Source organism: Mugil cephalus, chromosome 3 (assembly GCF_022458985.1).
Source record: "Mugil cephalus isolate CIBA_MC_2020 chromosome 3, CIBA_Mcephalus_1.1, whole genome shotgun sequence".
NCBI classification, from domain to species: Eukaryota; Metazoa; Chordata; class Actinopteri; order Mugiliformes; family Mugilidae; genus Mugil; species Mugil cephalus.
Window position 1 is genome coordinate 8,244,174 of NC_061772.1, and position 18,261 is coordinate 8,262,434.

General features: G+C 39.4%; 1 protein-coding gene across 1 annotated transcript; it reads left to right on the forward strand.

The window, feature by feature from the left end:
- Positions 1 to 5,080: 5,080 nt before the first annotated feature.
- On the forward strand, positions 5,081 to 18,083 carry rab27a (RAB27A, member RAS oncogene family). The gene is made up of 6 exons (XM_047581355.1): positions 5,081 to 5,301; positions 13,965 to 14,133; positions 15,023 to 15,108; positions 15,222 to 15,325; positions 15,639 to 15,762; positions 16,633 to 18,083. Exons 2-6 carry the CDS (start codon positions 13,981 to 13,983, stop codon positions 16,826 to 16,828), a joined length of 663 nt encoding a protein of 220 aa, XP_047437311.1. The 5' UTR covers positions 5,081 to 5,301; positions 13,965 to 13,980; the 3' UTR covers positions 16,829 to 18,083.
- Positions 18,084 to 18,261: the final 178 nt, after the last annotated feature.

The following is an 18,261-nucleotide window of genomic DNA, read 5'->3' on the forward strand; positions in this document are numbered from 1 at the left end:
AATAATTAAGACCTCTATTTTGTCCTCTTTGAACTGTAGAAAGACATCATAAAGACATCATCATGTCTTCATTTAAGAAGCACCCGAAGAGACGATCAGAGGAACCTGGAGCCATCAGAAAGTTCTTTGCAGCATTAGGCAGAGCTTTCTCCAAGTCTGCAGTCACGGTACTGGTGTCTTAAAGCTGAACATCTACATCATCATCGGTAAATATTTTTTGTACATATTTACTGTTGTATATTTTATTTCTGCAAGTATCTATCTATCATTTCTAGAGCTCAAGCAGGAGGTTACCTATTTCCCCTCCCCTTCTACTCCACTGATTGAGACAGCATGTGGCTTGGAGAATGTGTTTTTTAATGATGATTAAAAAGTGATAATTTTTTTTTAATGTGGTATTGTCTTACGTTTTTAATTTGCATCCCTTGTGTTGTGCTGTTAATGATCATTATGATTTAATAATTAAAAATGATTTATTTTTTTTTTGAGTACCAGCTGAGTGTACTACAGTCAAAAGAGATGCGGTCCCATCACTACGCCGCCCCTCCCCTGAGGTCCTCTGGCGCCCCCCAGGGGTGACGCGCCTCACCCTTTGAAAACCGCTGATGTAGAGTCAGATCAACGCTTTGATGCGGGAGTGTGTTAGTTAACTCTTCGCTAGATGTCGCTATGTAACTCTTTGCTGCTGCGCTCAAATTCAGAGTAGAAGAAGAATGTTCTCCTGTGTCTTAAAGGTGTCCTCCTGGTTGTTCGCGCGTTTGTCACCTTTTTCTCCTGTTTGTCTCTGTGCTTGGTGATTATAAACACAACATATAAACGTCTGCCTCGGTGAGTCACGAGTGTTGCAGTGAATCTCCTCTAAATCATGTTTAATCTCATGTTTGTCCTGTATTATTATGTTAGCACGCTCTGAAGCTCGCAGTTGGCGTGTAACAATATCCGGTCTTGAATTTTCAGAATAAGACTCGTTACCATTAATTCTTTGGGGAAATAATTTTCACTTCAGGATTGATCAGTTTTCAGTGGCACAGTGGTTTTAAATAGTCATTAAATCACAACTTTGTAGTAGTCTCTTTCATTGATCAGTATCGATATCAGTATTTAATAAATGATTGAATGATAATGCCAAGCTATTTTAAACTGAAAATAACATACTGTCATAATACTGTCATTATACTGTCATAATATCCTACATGCAGTCAATATCTGGTTCCAGATGAGTCAGATGATTGCAAATTTTCAGCCACTTCTACAGGACATACAGACTTATACAGTAATAATAAAAATAAAATTATGTGAGGGGCTCTAGTGCAGTGTATAGGAAATGTGTACAAAATGCGTAATGACAGCACAGGCCCTTGTGATTTACTATGTTTTTAAATGACACCACTGTTGTGCTTCCAGGATCACCCAGTGTCTGAAAAAGAAGTTATGTTTCGACGAAGACTGACGTTCATGGAGATAGCCTTTGCCACAGTGCTAGGTGTTGCTGGTGGAATATATATCTATAAACCTGTTTTCAAACCACAGCCGAAGACCTCAGAGCAGCAAGACCAAGATGTGCCAAAGAAACAGAATCAGAAGGAAACATAATGAAACGGTTCATCCTTCCCAAGAAATGCTTTACAGACCAACGGCAGAACAATCTGAGACTGCTGGCCTTTCACAGCAACTCTGTGTTGCTCTTTGTGATTGCAGATGTACAGAATAAAAGATTTCACAATCTGACTTTCCGAAGTATCTGTTGCAAAATGAAATTTGTCACATTATTACTCATTTTCAGGTCCTTCCAAAGCAAAGTGCAGTTTAAAAACTTCCATTTTTCTTTGCTTTACTCCTGTATGTGAAAGGCAAAATGACAATAATTATACACAGCCAAGCTTGTACCAGTGTCAAAATCTACATGTTCTCTAGCCATGGGCTCCCTTTTAACATTTATCAGGAAAAACAGGTCTGCGGTTCTCTGAAGACTGGAAATACATGTTTCTTTGTACAACATCAAATACAACAATGTTTGTGACTTATTCTGAAGTCATTGCATTTATTAGTTCAGGGCACCAATAATGTTTTGCCTCTTAGTATTCATAAGGACCATGTAAACATTAAATGAGTCATTGGTAAAAAAAAAAATAGTCATTCAAATACCACTTGTGTCATATCAGGCCATGTGGGCTGTGCACTAAGGTTAGTTACACAAGTTACTAGTACGCCTTGAAACTGTTAAATTTGTTATACGTGTATATTCCAGGAAAAGATTATTACTGCTCAGCGCCCACATGCGTAGGTAGTCTGCGAGCAGATTTGCCTTCATTTTACATGTGCTTAAGTTCACTGATGGGAAATGAAGAGACTGACTGTCCTACAAACGTTTTGAGATGACTGAAGCAAGTGATTTTTTTTCCCATTACATATTTACATGATTTTATTGGAATTAAAATCTTTGAATTTCACCTGGGTATCTTAATTTAATGGTGCTTTCACTACATTTCAGAGGGAAATACTACACTTTAAATCTATCTCAAATGTTATGACAGCTTTAGTTATTAGTTACTAAATAAGATCTGAAATAATAAGGCGATAGATTATGATTCACATACTATTTCGATAATAATGTGCTGTAACAATTACTGTGATAATAAAGAGGAAGTGTCAACAAAGGTTGCTCAAGAGGCTGTTAGGGCCATATAGGCAAACATTTCCAGACTTGATCATCAACAGAGTTGGATACACTGCTCTGCCAGACTTAAGTCATGTTAGATTTAAAAGAAAGAGCAAAAGAAATAAAGCAATGGTGTACTTATTTATTTATAAGTCTCTCCCCCATGGTCAAGGGCAGACTAATAACATTTAGTCATTGGCTGCCTTACTTAACACTGTCTTCACTGTTCATTTTGAATTGGGCATTTTGTTAACTACTTCATCAAGTAATCAGCTCTGTGAAGTTCTCCAGCACCTCTTCAACCTGAGCCTACACCTTCAGAGAGTGCCAGTGCTCTGGAAAACATCCTGCCCGGTCCCGGTGCTGCTGCACTGGAGGACTACAGGCCGGTAACACCGACCTCTCGCATCACGAAGGTCATGGAGAGACTGGTTCTGAATACAGGGACCTGGTCGACCGCTTTGTGAAGTGGTGTGGGGAGAACCACCTGCAGCTCAACGTGACGAAGACGAAGGAGATGGTGATGGACTTCAGGAGGAACAAGCCCCTGCCCTCTCCTGTCTGCATCAGTGGGACGGATGTGGAGATGGTACCTGCGTACAAGTACCTGGGGGTCTCACTGGACAATAAACTGGACTGGTCCAACAACACAGAGGCCGTCTACAAGAAGGGTCTGAGTCGGCTTTACTTCCTGAGGAGGCTCAGGTCCTTCAGTGTCTGCAACAAGATGCTGCAGATGTTCTATCAGTCTGTTGTGGCAAGTACCATCTTCTTTGCTGTGGTGTCCTGGGGTGCAGACATCAAGGCAAAGGACACTAACAGACTAAACAAACTCATCAGATAGAAAATCTCCACTGACCCCTCACACCCTGGACACTATCTATTCAGACTCCTCCCCTCAGGCTGGCGTTACAGATGACTGTACGCCAGCACAAAAACAGTTTCTTTCCCTGGCCTGTTGCTCTGATGAACTGAGCAGTCACAGACTATGTGACCATCCTCATAATAACTCCCATTACATTTTGTACATAGTACTTATCATATTCATGTTCATACTCACTGTGCATACTATATACAGATGCATAGATGTGTAATTCTGAAAGTCTATTTATGTTGTACAGTTTTTTCTATTCCTCCTTCATACGTTCTATTTTTATGCTCATAGTGTTGTTCTTTATTTTTGTTGTACCAGTGAGCAAAGCGACCGGAGTCAAATTCCTTGTATGTGTTCACATACCTGGCCCATAAAGCTGATTCTGATTCTGATTGTGATTCTTCTACAGATACATCTGGTTGTCCTGGCTGTCTAGTTTTTCCTCCCAGACTGAGTCATCTAAAAGATACGTGCTTCACACAAGAACACACAGGAAGGATGATGCCTTCGATTTAATGCCAGCCAAGGCCAGACTGTCCTAACCTGCACAGAGATTCTTCTCAGGTGAAAAGTCTCGTCACATTTCCTTTTAATGAAATAAATGGTTCAAACTAATTGTCAGTAACTTGGTCCGGACTGTTTAATAAAACTAGTGTCGTGATGACAGTGTCACTTTGGAAAAGTGAGAAGATATTTTCAAACAATCAATGAATGAACAGAGAAAAAGGGATTTTTTTCAAGTGCTAGTTCATTTTGAGGTTTTGTGCTATATTTCTTCTGTGACATGCCTTCCTGTACAGAATTAGAAAGGAAACATCCAAAAATAACAGAGCTAAGAGTTTATTTTATTTTCTACATTTTTCTACCAGAAATGTGTGCAACTTTATAGGTTAATATAACATGTGCATACTAAACATAACTTTTCTAAACCTAGTACAAACTTGTAATGTCTATAATGTGTATAATAATGCACTATATATAATATACAAAATATTTGATTTCTAAGACTACATTTATTTTTCTTGTTGAAGGTACTTTCTGATTTATGGGACGATAAATCAGACCTTTGACTTTCATATGTGAACAAAATGAAATAAGAATTTTGAACTTTACCCACTGGTTAAGATTTATGTTCTGGAAATGTATTAAATTAGCTCATATTTTACCAGTTCATACCCAGTTTCTGTGTTTAAAACATAACATTTCCGAAAACCTGTAATCAGCTGGGGAAGCTCCATGGGAATATTCAGTGTATTAGAGGAAAATGTTACTGTCATCATAATAAAGATAATCAGTCGTCACAATGAGTGTATGTATTGGTTTTCATTTTGTACTTAAGCAACTGCAACCAATATCACATTTATGCCACATGAATTTAGCAGAATAGACAGTACAGCCTGTTAATCTGGATGTAACTGAAGTGTGCAGATGTATGAAGTAGGAAACAGTGTTTTTACTCTGGTGTCGTAACGGCCGTTTGCTTTAGTCGGCTAACGTCGGTTAACGTCGGCTAACGTCGGTTAACGTCGGCTAACGTCGCTCCGCGGGGAGGAGCCGTTTCCCTCCAGCTACAACCACACGGAAAGTAAAGGTGGTGCTCAGTGTTAATGAGGCAGCTCTCATGTCAACTAATAGGCCGGCGCCGACGGACAAACTAAAGTCGTCATTTATTCACGTTTCCTGAAGCCTTCATCCCACCTCGGCTACTTTTGTCTTGTTTCTTTTTAAAGACCCCGACGCAGCGCGCAGAAGAAACGCCCTGCGGCTGGTGAGTACTTGACTCAGGAAATGTCGGGCGAACAAACCAGCCTGTAGCATCTGTCAGAAGTTAGCAAGAGGCTGAAAACTTTTTTTTATTTTATTTTACTTCTCTCCGCGTCGGTTGTTTGCTTTCAGGAGTGGCTGCCGGTGTTGCTGGCTGTCACATTCAGCCCTTCACGCTGCTGGCGCCGGGGAACATTTTTACACCTGCCTTATCCTCCTCAGAGCTGTTAGCTTTCCACACACTTGCCCAATAACGGATAACACTGCTTATATAGAGAGAGGCAGAAAACGCGTGTCTCCAAGCAGGGCACACTAACATGTATCTCAGGGCCTGGGCTTGTTGGGGCGCATATGTTGGCAGCAGCGTGTCTGACACAGGGAGCTGGGAAGTTCTGCGTCTAACTCGTCTTGGAAAGATCCATGTTCAGGATTAAAAAGCAATTAGTTCTTGCACAAGTGACAGCCACATGAGTACCAGCTGAGGGACATTAGGTTTTGTTTCGGTTAATTGATTTGACCATGGGGGCGAGTGTTGTGTGCTGTTACTCCTGATAAATCTTCTCAATGCATTTTTAATAACCCAATAGTTACCAGACCAAAGTTTTAAAGATGCACGTCCACCATATCCAGTAATCGGGGTCTATTCTGCTCCTCACTTCTTTTTTTATCACCCCGTTTATTTGGACTATTTAAGCTGCATGGTACTGGCATGTCCCAGCATTTTCCCAAGGAGCTGCCTGCCTCTGTGTTGGCCAGATGCCCAGGGTGGGTCTACACTTTTTTTTTTTTTTCTTAGCCCTGTCAAATGATTAAAGCTGCTTTTTTGTTTGCCGTTCTTCAAGGGAGGTAGTAAAAGCCTGGAAGAGACTGCCCCTGGGTCCATTCCTGCTGCAAAAGAAAACGCCAAAACCTACCGTTCAGGAAACTCGATTGTCTGATTTAAACTTGGCCAAGACATTTAAAAACAACAGACATATTACACAACACAGATGTCCCAATTATATCCACAGACTTAGATACTGTTGTTGTAAATAATGATAAATGAATCCTAGAAACAACTTAAATAGCACCTTAAACTAATCCAAGAGGTGTCAAAAAATAATCCGATTCATCAGACAGTGACAGTACAGCATGGTGTCAACAGAAAACTACCCAATTATCAGCTGATACTCATGTTTTTGGATCACACCGGTGCAACACAGGTTTTTATTTTATTTTGTTTTCAAAAATCATGCCCTTTGCCCACGTACATGTGGGCACCCACCGAACCCCCCTGTGGTTTTTAGTAGTAGCATGTATTACGTCACCACAAAACATACTGAAATCATAAAGGCCTTCGATGTGATCGTGCACTTCTCCAGATTTCACATGAAAGCAGTTTATTAGCGCCGTAACTGTTTAATCAACGATTTTGTGGCATCATTTTTAAATAGATATTCACTTGTTTTATGGTTTGAAACAGTGAATTGATAACTGATATAAATGTTTGTCCTAGTGGTGCATGATTATTTGCCAAACTACGTGGCACTTGATTTGTTTACCAGGAACTAGAAGTGCCAGTCTTTAATTGTGGATGCTTCTGACCTTCAAGGCAGTTTCCTTGTTTGACTGGTTTGTTCATATATCAAGTAAAAGTACTGCATCACTATTTTTTTTAATGTGACAGTAACATGCTCTCGCATCGTTATGTGTAGCTGTTTCCTCTGGCCTAGATTAAATCGTTCTCTTGTTGTTAATGACACCAGCAAGTTTAGTTAAGATAAACATCAGGCTCAGGTCTGCCCTGCTGATTGTAAGGCTTTTTCCGCTGAAGTGGAGTCTGGTATTTTGTGACACTTTAAACTCTTAGAAGGACAAGGATTCGTTTGTTTTCTGCTAAAAGGTTGTGGGAAACATGAGACTGTCCAGTGTTATTTCTTGTTCAAATTAGTTTAACTCGCATGTTTTCTAAGGTCTGAAAAGTGATTCACTAAAGTTAATATATTAAGATTGTAATTAGAAGATCTCTGCATCACTGCACAGTGCGATTCACAGTGAGGATTTTGATTTTGATTCAGAGAATACATATGTTTCTTGCCAACTTTCTGTATTATTATTTTTACTTATTTTTTTAAATATCTGTTCTTGTCTGCCTCTTTGACAGCAAACAAGAATCATGTGTTTCATTTGGAGCGGTTTCCACTGAGCGGTGCAGCACAGTTTGGGACATTGTTGGTTCTGACAGGTTTATGTAGGGCAGTAAAGAGGGCAAGACTTCTCGTTCTTTCTGATTGTTTACTGCACTCTGTGTTTTCTTGCCTAACGCAACGGAAGATCATACTCTGCCATCAGAGCTTGCTTCCTTTTCACAGCTGTGATAGGACTGGGAAGTGCAGTTTGACAAGGAAATGGTCTCGCAATTTTAGAGTTTAACATACTTTGTTACTCTTATGGTTTAGCGCGTCAGCATTTGCTTTCATTTCTCTGTAACACTTATTTGTAAAATTAAGTTCATTCTATTTTTGTATACAAATGTGGCTCAATAACAAATTGCCCGATGAGCAGGTCTGATAACGGTCTGCAGAAATATGCTGACACAATCGGCGCTCAAGAGAGTGTGGTTTAGCTTTACTGTGTCACTTGTGTGACATGTTTTTACTGAAACAGATATCAAATTTCTGTGTCAGGGTTGTAATTAGCATAACATGATGGTAAACTTTGTCCACAGCTGTCATGAATGAATAATTGACAACATCTTTAAACAAGACTGTTCGTCTTAATCGGTGAAGACATTCGACTATACAAAACGTAAAGCTTATTAGTGCTAATGATTTTGTGTAGGGATCACGTTACAGTGTTTTGGTGGGTTGTAGTACTGTACACCAAGCCGACCGTCATCTGATTTGCAGTGTGTGGCTTTCGGTGAGTGTCTATAACCCTGTTTTTATCAGGGTGTCTCTGTGAGCACTAGTGTGACCCCTGTTACCAGTGTACGAAAATAAAAATGGACGTAAGGAAGTTAAACAAAATGACAAAGTTCACATAGCACAGAGAAAGCTCTTGCAGAAGCCCTTCTCATCTTTATCTCATATGAACATTCAAACACACAAATATTTTCACAATGATATGACTGTAGTGTGAATATGTAGACATAATGATCACCATGATTTAGGGGAGGCCATCTCTGTTCAGTGTATTTTTAACTAGTGACCTAACTAAAAAGTCCAGAGGAGATTCGCACCTTCATGCTTTACTGTACTTTTACTGCAGGATGGTTGAAAGTTTTAGACATATAATCCTGGTTTGATATTTGTTTACTTTAAAAGCTCATCTACAAAAGTTCTTTCTGTTCATGTTTTGTTTCATAAATTCATCATTGATTTTGAGCTTATGAATGGTTAATAACTTTAGTTGTGGTTGTAAATCTCATTAATCCCTGAAGATGTATTATAGGATGTAGTTTAATTAATAATAGAGGGCTGATTAATGGACACTCTTCCTTGATTATGGATAGATTTATAAAGCATTTTGAAAACATAGATCTTTACAAAAGAGTAAATTGTATGATGAAGGATTAGTAAACGCTGGATAAAGTGTATAAAGCAAAGCCTATACTTTCACATCAACAGGAAAGGGAATTTAAAACACAATCGTTTAATTGACATTTAGTGAGAGGAGATTCCAGGATTTGTGTAATAGTTGATGGTAACTAATCCAACCTGAGCTGCTTCTTGCAGCTGTGATGGGAAGCCCTATGTCTAAATAAAACTTTATTTATAACATTTTAACCTACCTGAGTTAAAACAGGTCTGTGAGCAGGAATGTTGACGTCACACTTGTCAGGTTTAGTGATCTTGGCTCCGTTTATGGTCACGTCAGTGCTTGTAGAAACTCTTCCCAGCATGGTCCATTTATCATGCATCTTAATTTTGCACAAGACCTTAATCTTCTTATGGCTCCAGATGAAAGGTTCAGTGGAGGATACGGGGAAAGAATGTAATGCCATGGTCATATGATACATTCACGCTTTCTTTGGATTGTTTTCACCATAAGTAGTCGACCATTACAAACGAGAATGCTTCGTTCTAGATAAACAGTGGTGTGATTCTGAATCCCATTTCATTTAAGAAAATATGTTCTTCTGCATTGATCTCCTTAATTAAAACCGACGTTCATTTTAAAATGTTTAGAATTGTGATTGGAGCAAAATTATAACTCCATTCAGGACTTTACCTTGTGTGTGTTTTGATATGTACAGGTGCTGGCCAGTAAATTAGAATATCATCAAAAAGTTGAATTATTTCAGTAATTCCATTCAAAAGGTGAAACTTGTATACTGTATACTTTCCTTCCACACATAGTGATATATTTCAAGTGTTTATTCATTTTCATTTTTATTATTACAACTGACAGCTAATGAAAACACCAAATTCAGTATCTCAGAAAATTAGAATATTCTGAAAAGGCTCAATATAGAAGACACCTGGTGCCACACTAATCAGCTGATTAACTCAAAACACCTGCAAAGGCCTTTAAAAGGTTCCTCAGTCTTGTTCTGAAGGCTCCACAATCATGGGGAAGACTTCTGACTTAACAGTTGTCCAAAAGACGACCATTGACACCTTGTACAAGGAGGGCAAGACACAAAAGTTGATTGCTAAAGAAGCTGGCTGTTCGCAGAGCTCTGTGTCCAAGCACATTAACAGACAGGCGAAGGGACGGAAAAAATGTGGTAGAAAAAAGTGTACAAGCTCTAGGGATAACCGCACCCTGCAGAGAATTGTGACGACAAACCCATTCAAAAATGTGGGGGAGATCCACAAAGAGTGGACTGCAGCTGGAGTCAGCGCTTCAAGAACCACCACGAAGAGACGCATGAAAGACATGGGATTCAGCTGTCGCATTCCGTGTGTCAAGCCACTCTTGAACAAGAAACAGCGTAAGAAGCATCTCGCCTGGGCCAAGGATAAAAAGGACTGGACTGCTGCTGAGTGGTCCAAAGTTATGTTTTCTGATGAAAGCAAATTTTGCATTTCCTTTGGAAATCAAGGACCCAGACCCAGAGTCTGGAGGAAGAGCGGAGAAGCACAGAATCCACGTTGCATGAGGTCCAGTGTAAAGTTTCCACCGTCAGTGATGGTGTGGGGCGCCATGTCATCTGCCGGTGTTGGCCCACTCTGTTTCCTGAGGTCCAAGGTCAATGCAGCTGTCTACCAGGAAGTTTTAGAGCACTTCATGCTTCCTGCTGCTGACCAACTTTATGGAGATGCAGATTTCACTTTTCAACAGGACTTGGCACCTGCACACAGTGCCAACACCACCAGTACCTGGTTCAAGGACCATGGTATCCCTGTCCTTGATTGGCCAGCAAACTCGCCTGACCTTAACCCCATAGAAAATCTATGGGGTATTGTGAAGCGGAAGATGCAATGCGCTAGACCCAACAATGCAGAGCAGCTGAAGACGACTATCAGAGCAACCTGGGCTCTCATAACACCTGAGCAGTGCCACAGACTGATCGAGTCCATGCCACGCCGCATTAATGCAGTGATTGAGGCAAAAGGAGCCCCGACTAAGTATTGAGTGCTATACATGCGCATGCTTTTCATGTTCATTCTTTTCAGTTGGCCAACATTTCTAAAAAAAACATTTTTTTCATTGGCCTTTTCAATATTCTAATTTTTTGAGATGCCAAATTTGGAGTTTTCATTAGTTGTCACTTATAAATATCAAAATTAAAAGAAATAAACATTGGAAATACATCGGTCTGTGTGCATTGCATGAATATAATGTACAAATTTCACCTTTTGAATGGAATTACTGAAATAATTCAACTTTTTGATGATATCCTAATTTACTGGCCAGCACCTGTATCTTTGGCTGGAGAGAATGTAAAATGCTTGTCACTGTGTGAGCATGATGAAACACCTCTTAGATTTCCCACATTACCCTGCAGTGCCATCAGTTGTACATATCTACACCTGGAATTCATACAGAATAAGGGAGAAGTGTAAAACATGTGGTCAGGCTGAATCGACTACCTTAAAGGTCCAGACTAAAGTCTAATTTAGATGGACCAAAACATGTTACTTTGAAATATGTCAGAAAATGAGAGACCATTCCTCCAATGTAACAGAAGTACATAATGATTATATACATACACACAGACCCAGAAATATTTGGACAGTGACACATCTACATGATTTGAGCTCTGCATGCCACCACATGTATGTGAAATGAAACAACTGGGATAAAGTTGAAGAGCAGACTGTCGGGTTTAATTCAAGGGGTTAAACAAAAATATCCCATCGAATGTTAAGGAATAATAACCGTCGTTAAATAAAGTCTTCAAATTTCAGGGCCTCACAAGTAATGGACAAATTAACATAGGCAGAATTGAGAATCGTTCACAGGCAACGACTGCCTGAAGTCTGGATCCCATGACATCACCAAACTGTTGTAGCGCATATAAACTTTGCTGCATTTTGGCTGAATGTGAGCAGAAAGTATGTCCCTATACACTTCAGAATTTATTTCACTGCTTATGTCTTCTGTCACGTCATCAATAAACACTAGTGACTCAGTGCTGTTGGAAGCTCTGCATGACCATGCATCAGACTGCCACCACCAAGTTTTATAGAAGATGTGTGCTTTGGATCATCAGCTGTTCCAAGTCTTCTGCATACTTTCTTCTTCCCATCATCCTGGTACAGGTTGACCTTAACTCAGTGTGTCCAAGGAATGCTGTCCTAGAACTGGGCTGACTTCTTCAGAAGTCTAATCTGGCCTTTCTGTTTCTGAGGCTGATTAATGGTTTGCACCTTGTGGTGAACCCTCTGTATTTACTCTCACAAAGTCTTCTGTTTATTGTAGACTTAGATACTGATACATCTACTTCCTGCAGCGTGCTCTTCACTTGGTTTAATGGTGTGAAGGGTTTTTCTTCACCGTGGAAAGGATCCTGCGATGATATGTTGTACTTTGATTGAGATCTTTGACTACATGTTGTGGGTTCACACCAACAGCTTCTAAATGCAAAAGCCACACCTGGAATCAATCCCAGATCTTTTACCTGCTTAAATGATGAAGGATTAATGAGAGAATAGCCCATGTAAGAGCTTTCGGGTTAACTGTCCTATTACTTTTGGTCCCTTTAAAAAGAGGCAGCTACATATTAAAGAGCTGTAATTCCTAAACCCTTCCTCCAATTTGGATGTGAATACCATCAAATTACAGCTGAGAGTCTGCACTTTAAACCACATTGATTATATGACAGTATCTTGAACAAACGCCTAAAATAGCAAAACTTGTGTCAGTGTCCAAATATATATGGACCTGACTGTATGTGACTGACTCCTGATGGACCTTTAATAATGGACATAATGGACTTGGTTAACTATTGTGTTGACATCCAGTATATCAACACTGGCATGTTGCTGGGACAATGTTCCTCATGCATATTTACTTCAGAAAACAGACACATTTCTGTATTTGCTTTCATAACCCCTGACATAGTGAGGACAAATATATGTAACAATGATAGGCAGTAACTGTTAAATCAACCATTTGTACTCGAGTACACTAACACACGCTAGTTTCCATCACCAGCGTCACAGTCTGTTGTTTATTCAGCTTAATTAGACCTTTTTTTCTGTAATATCCTGAAAGACAGACTAAACACTGCCACAGGGTTTTGGTTTGGTGATGACCTGTTTGTCCAGGTTAATAATGGCTGGTGTAAAAGCTAATAGTTGGTGAGGACCATGTAACAAGTGGACTTACTCTGGGATGGTTACCTTTATAGCATTAGTCTGGAGAACTTTATTGTATACATTTCTTATTAGTCTGGAGGTCTAGTCAGCCCGATTTAGTAAACTAGCTCATTTAGAGCATCAAGGAAGTAAATGGTTAATTTTCTATACAGTGCACTGCATTTAATTGTAAAACATGTGGCGTATTAAATATCCTGACATTGAAATGAAAATAAAGTAGTGTCCATGCCAACACAAACCTTTTCGGTAGCATTTCCTCAATGCTTCCCATGCAAGTGTCTATGATGCTATTTTGTTAGTGTAGGTCTGTGTCTCTCAGCCTCAATCCCATAGGTTTGTACTGAAGACATGAGATACATCTTTCTATGGCAGCTCTAGTGTTAAGCAAATATTATTCGAGCAGAAGTAACTTTGCATTCCTATGATGTCAGGGTAATTTGTTCCTGACTAGGGAAAGTCCTGTGAATGCCCCCTCAAGTCATAAGAATAAGTGGGAGATGTTGGTACAGACATGGTAACACTAACACAAATATGCTAAATTACTTTTTAGCAAGACTACAGATTGACACGCACGCAAAGTTATCAAGTGGCTCAATTTCCTTGTCTGCTACAGAAATATTGCAAACAGCTCTCGGTGTCTTTGCTGGTTGAATACACATTTAATGCCCTCAATGGCTCTGAGTAGTAAGTGTAGTAGTGAGTAGTAAGTTGTAACAAGACACAGATGAAACATTTTGTGTATTCATGCAGCCTTCTTAAATATTACAAGCACCATGCATATTGATGATTGTGATCAATTGTGTGTAGTGCCTCACAATTTCAGTGTTTAATTTGAGGGATGGGAAAACAAACCGCACTCATTTTTATGTATTTTTTTTGTTTGCCAATTATTGTGACTGGATTTTTTTTGTTTCAGAAATTAAGAACTCACTATGTCTGATGGGGAGTACGATTACCTCATCAAATTCCTAGCCCTTGGTGACTCTGGTGTGGGAAAAACAAGCTTTCTGTACCAGTACACAGATGGCAAGTTCAACTCCAAGTTCATCACTACAGTTGGAATAGACTTCAGAGAAAAACGAGTGGTAAGTTCATGTTTTACTTCCCTCAAGCCGGCTTTGGAAAAGTTGGGATTTACATACAGTTGTTCAGTAGAGGCACACATGGATTTTATGCTCCACTCTTATGATGCAACATTTCCTTGTGTCCTACAAGCCATTACTGGCTGATTAGGAGCTTAAATGCATTCCCACAGCATTAAGTAATACCCTTGTAACAAAAGGCTGCTGGTGAATGCTGCAGCATGACTAATCTTGGTGAATGGAAGGCAGCACCCACCTCAAGAGTAAACACTTCATACCATTGGCAAACAGAGAAATTTATCCTCATGTCTGAATAATTAAATCCAGGCAGTAATATCCATCGCCACCGTCCATTCAATTCAAGTGTTTCCATCTCATTAAAGTACCAAATGCAACCACACTAAACTACACTTTCTCATTAACCCTTTAAAACCTAATGGATCTCTGGTGATCCGTTAATGCACGTAACTCACAATGGTTTGTGCCATTCACAATATTCAAAGTGTGGCTGCACTCTTGGAGGTTGTGCTTTTGTCTAGATGTCCCTTTTGACATATCAGGGGTATAACTAACTTCACTTTTACCACCAAATTCCTCCAAAATGGGGCTCCCCGCTCTTGCGTCACTCACCAACCTGCAGCTGACAGCAGTGGTGCGTCATTATTACCGTAACTTCCCAGTGTTCAGCCACACTTTGAATTTTGTCCATCTGTGAGTTGCAGTAATTCTGCCTGCGCATAAAAAATGTATGTTCACGTGATGTTTAAGTCTTATGGGGTAATCTACATTTCCACAAACCAGCAGAATCCTAGAGCCAGATTTCTTTGGAAATATTCTTAAAGTACACTCACTCTGATTCATTAAACTTTTTGACCTCTTTTGTTCCTGTCAGGTTTACAAATCTACGGGTCCTGATGGAGCTTCAGGCAAAGGACAGAAGATCCACATACAGCTGTGGGACACTGCAGGACAGGAGCGGTACACCGACATCTTTGTTTTCTCAACCTCCGCAAACCTCTTGCTTGTATTAAAATGTATTTTTCAGAATGAATTTTGTCTCTTGTTACAGTTTTTTTTCTGAATGATTTCAGGTTCCGAAGTTTGACAACTGCTTTCTTTCGAGATGCAATGGGTTTCCTCCTCCTGTTTGACCTCACAAATGAGCAGAGTTTCCTCAACGTCAGAAACTGGATGAGTATGTTTGCTTGTGTGTCCACCTGTATGTGCATTTTTGAAGAAATCATCTGTTCACGATTGGTAAAAGCAAATACAAGCCCATAATCCATTTGTTGACTCTCAAATTGTTGTACGTGTGCAAAAAGTTGTTGCTACACTAAGTCATTGTGAGATCCAAATGAATCTGATCAGTTGGAAATGCTACTGTGTTCAAACTTAATATTTTAGGTGAATATAATAAATGAATCATAATTTAATAAGTTTCTCACAAGTAAATATAATATTCATTGGAACAATGGTAAATGCATAATGTTGCTGAATGTGTTTTTCAGGTCAGTTACAGATTCACGCATACTGCGAAAATCCTGACATCGTTCTGTGTGGCAACAAATGTGACCTGTCTGATCAGAGAGCAGTCAGTGAAAACGAGGCCCGTGAACTGGCGGAGAAGTACGGGTATGTCCGTCTGTGTTTGATCTACCCGAGCATGAGACCTCTCCCTCGAACGTTTGTCAAGGAGGCAGTGGCTGCATTGTTTGCCGAATTCTGTGCAGGAGACCATCTGACTGAACTGGTCCTCCTTGGAAAGCAAATATTTGTGCACATGTGTAAAATATCCTGCTCTGGCCCCATTAGACACACCTTTACTGAAAACACAGATATTACTCCGCCGTTGATTTCCTACTTGATTTTGAGTTCATCCCACTGGAATTCTTACCAAGCGAATGCAGTGGTTACTCCTATTTGAGAAATGTTTTCAAAGTCCTGTTGTTTTAAGAAAATACTTTGATCTGTTCCAACCTATTATTGAAGGCGTTACCTGCTTCCGTTAAATCCTTCATCCTAGGATTTAATGGTTTGGGGCCTGAGAATAACACAGAATGCTGTAAAAGACGGAGAAACTCTCCATGGTGTCACTTTCAAGTTTCCTGAAGAGCAGTTTTGAAGCTCACTGTGGGGGCTCTGACCATCACTGTCTTGGCAGTGGAGACAGACCTGCAATGGCACAAACTGGCACACAAAGTGTTGATGTCCTTAATTATACATAACTTAAAGCCTGCAGTTTAAATGGCTGAGTTCTATGGAAATTATCAATCACTTAACAGTTGTTCTGAATGGTGCAAATAGCTTAGTTTTCTGTATCAGGTTTCTGTCTGCTGTAAAGTCGGACCTTTACACATAGAGGTGTTGGATATTGCTTTTGGAGAAGCTGTTATTTTCTGCACTTTGAGTTGGCTAAATGTTTTAGATTTTAATGAGCAGAACTTGTTGGTCTCATTTTTGTAATGTAACTAAATGTTTGTGATGTAACTTGTTTCCATCCAGAATCCCGTACTTTGAGACAAGTGCTGCAAACGGGCAGCAGGTCAGCCAGGCTGTCGATGTCCTGCTGGATCTCATCATGAAGAGGATGGAACGATGTGTTGACAAGTCCTGGATCCCCGACGGGACTGTCCGAGCTAATGGACCCACCAACCAAGACCTCTCCGAAAGCTCAGACAAAGGCAAATGTGCATGCTAGAGTGATTTTAGTTTCAGTGCAACGTATTATCGGTGGGAAAAGAGGAAGACGTCCAAGTATAATTAAGTGGGAACTTAACATTATTTGTGCCTTGTGCCCCACAAACCAGAATATTGTGTCACTGGCGGGCTGTATAGTTTGACAGTACTCAGTGAAATGCCTTTCGAATGTTTGCAATTCGTTTGAATTCATATACAGACCATTTTGAGAAATTAATTCATGTCGGTTGTGAGTGTGGGATATTTATTTCTTATGATGCCTAGCTTAAATATTTTGATGATCAGTTGAATATGACTGATCACATTTTCAGATATAAACTTTATCCTCCACATCACAGAAATGTGAGCTGCCGCGCCACGTGCTATAAATATAATGTTGATAACGGCTAAAAGACGTAGCTCACACTGACCATTCTGCTTTGGCTTGATGGACAATTAACACTCTTGTATTTTCTTCTCTAAATCTTTTTGCTTGTTTGCCTGTAAAACATGAATTGCAGAAAACAGTTTCAATGAATCACAGACACTTTATTATGTGCAGTTTATCACAATTAAGTTTGATTTAGATATAGAATATGTCATAAAAAGGTAAAGGAAGTAGGGCAGTAACTCAGGAACACAGTTGATTCAGGTTATTTCTCTCTTCCATGGTGCCAAAGTTCACAAACGTAACAATAGGAAACATCGCGGTTTTCTTTCATGCCTGTCTACACCCTTGACTAAAACCTGTTTAATAGTAAACATATTTCTCTTTGGTAGATCATACACCCTCAAGCCTTAAAATCAACAAATTATTTTTATTATTCTGGGATTTTCCACTTACCGTATGTCTGACTTCATAAAAAATTAATAGAACAACCTTCAGGGAAATAAGCAGAGATGCTATTTCTTCATAACAATCGTTTCTCTATGGTTCATCAGATGATCTGGTTTATCAACTGCAGCTAATTGACAGTGGAGTATTCAATTTCAGCTTTTATATTTAACACATAAAACACTGTTAAATGACATTGTATTTTAGTGTTTCACTCACAAGTCCACCTTTGTTTTACACTGTCATTCGTTGCTGTATAAAAGGTTTTATTAAAGACAGGATTATTTTTCTCTCTCTCTCTCTCATTTTACAAGTTCAAATATTTGAAAATATGTCACTTAGTATGAATTAAGTCATGATAAACAAAAATGTGTCATAGTGCCATACTTTCATATGCAAAACGTGTAACTTATGTCCAAAAATAAACATTTGTATTTATGTATTCCTTGAACTGTCTAATTTTATGTGATCATATCAAGCAAATGTTCCCTAATGACACGATGATGAATGATATGATTTTTCAACCATGATGTGCTTGTGTACCATTACTTTTATGATTTTTTTATCCTCACTATTTATGAACAAAGCGTCATAAAGGTATAGATATTTTTTCCAAATTT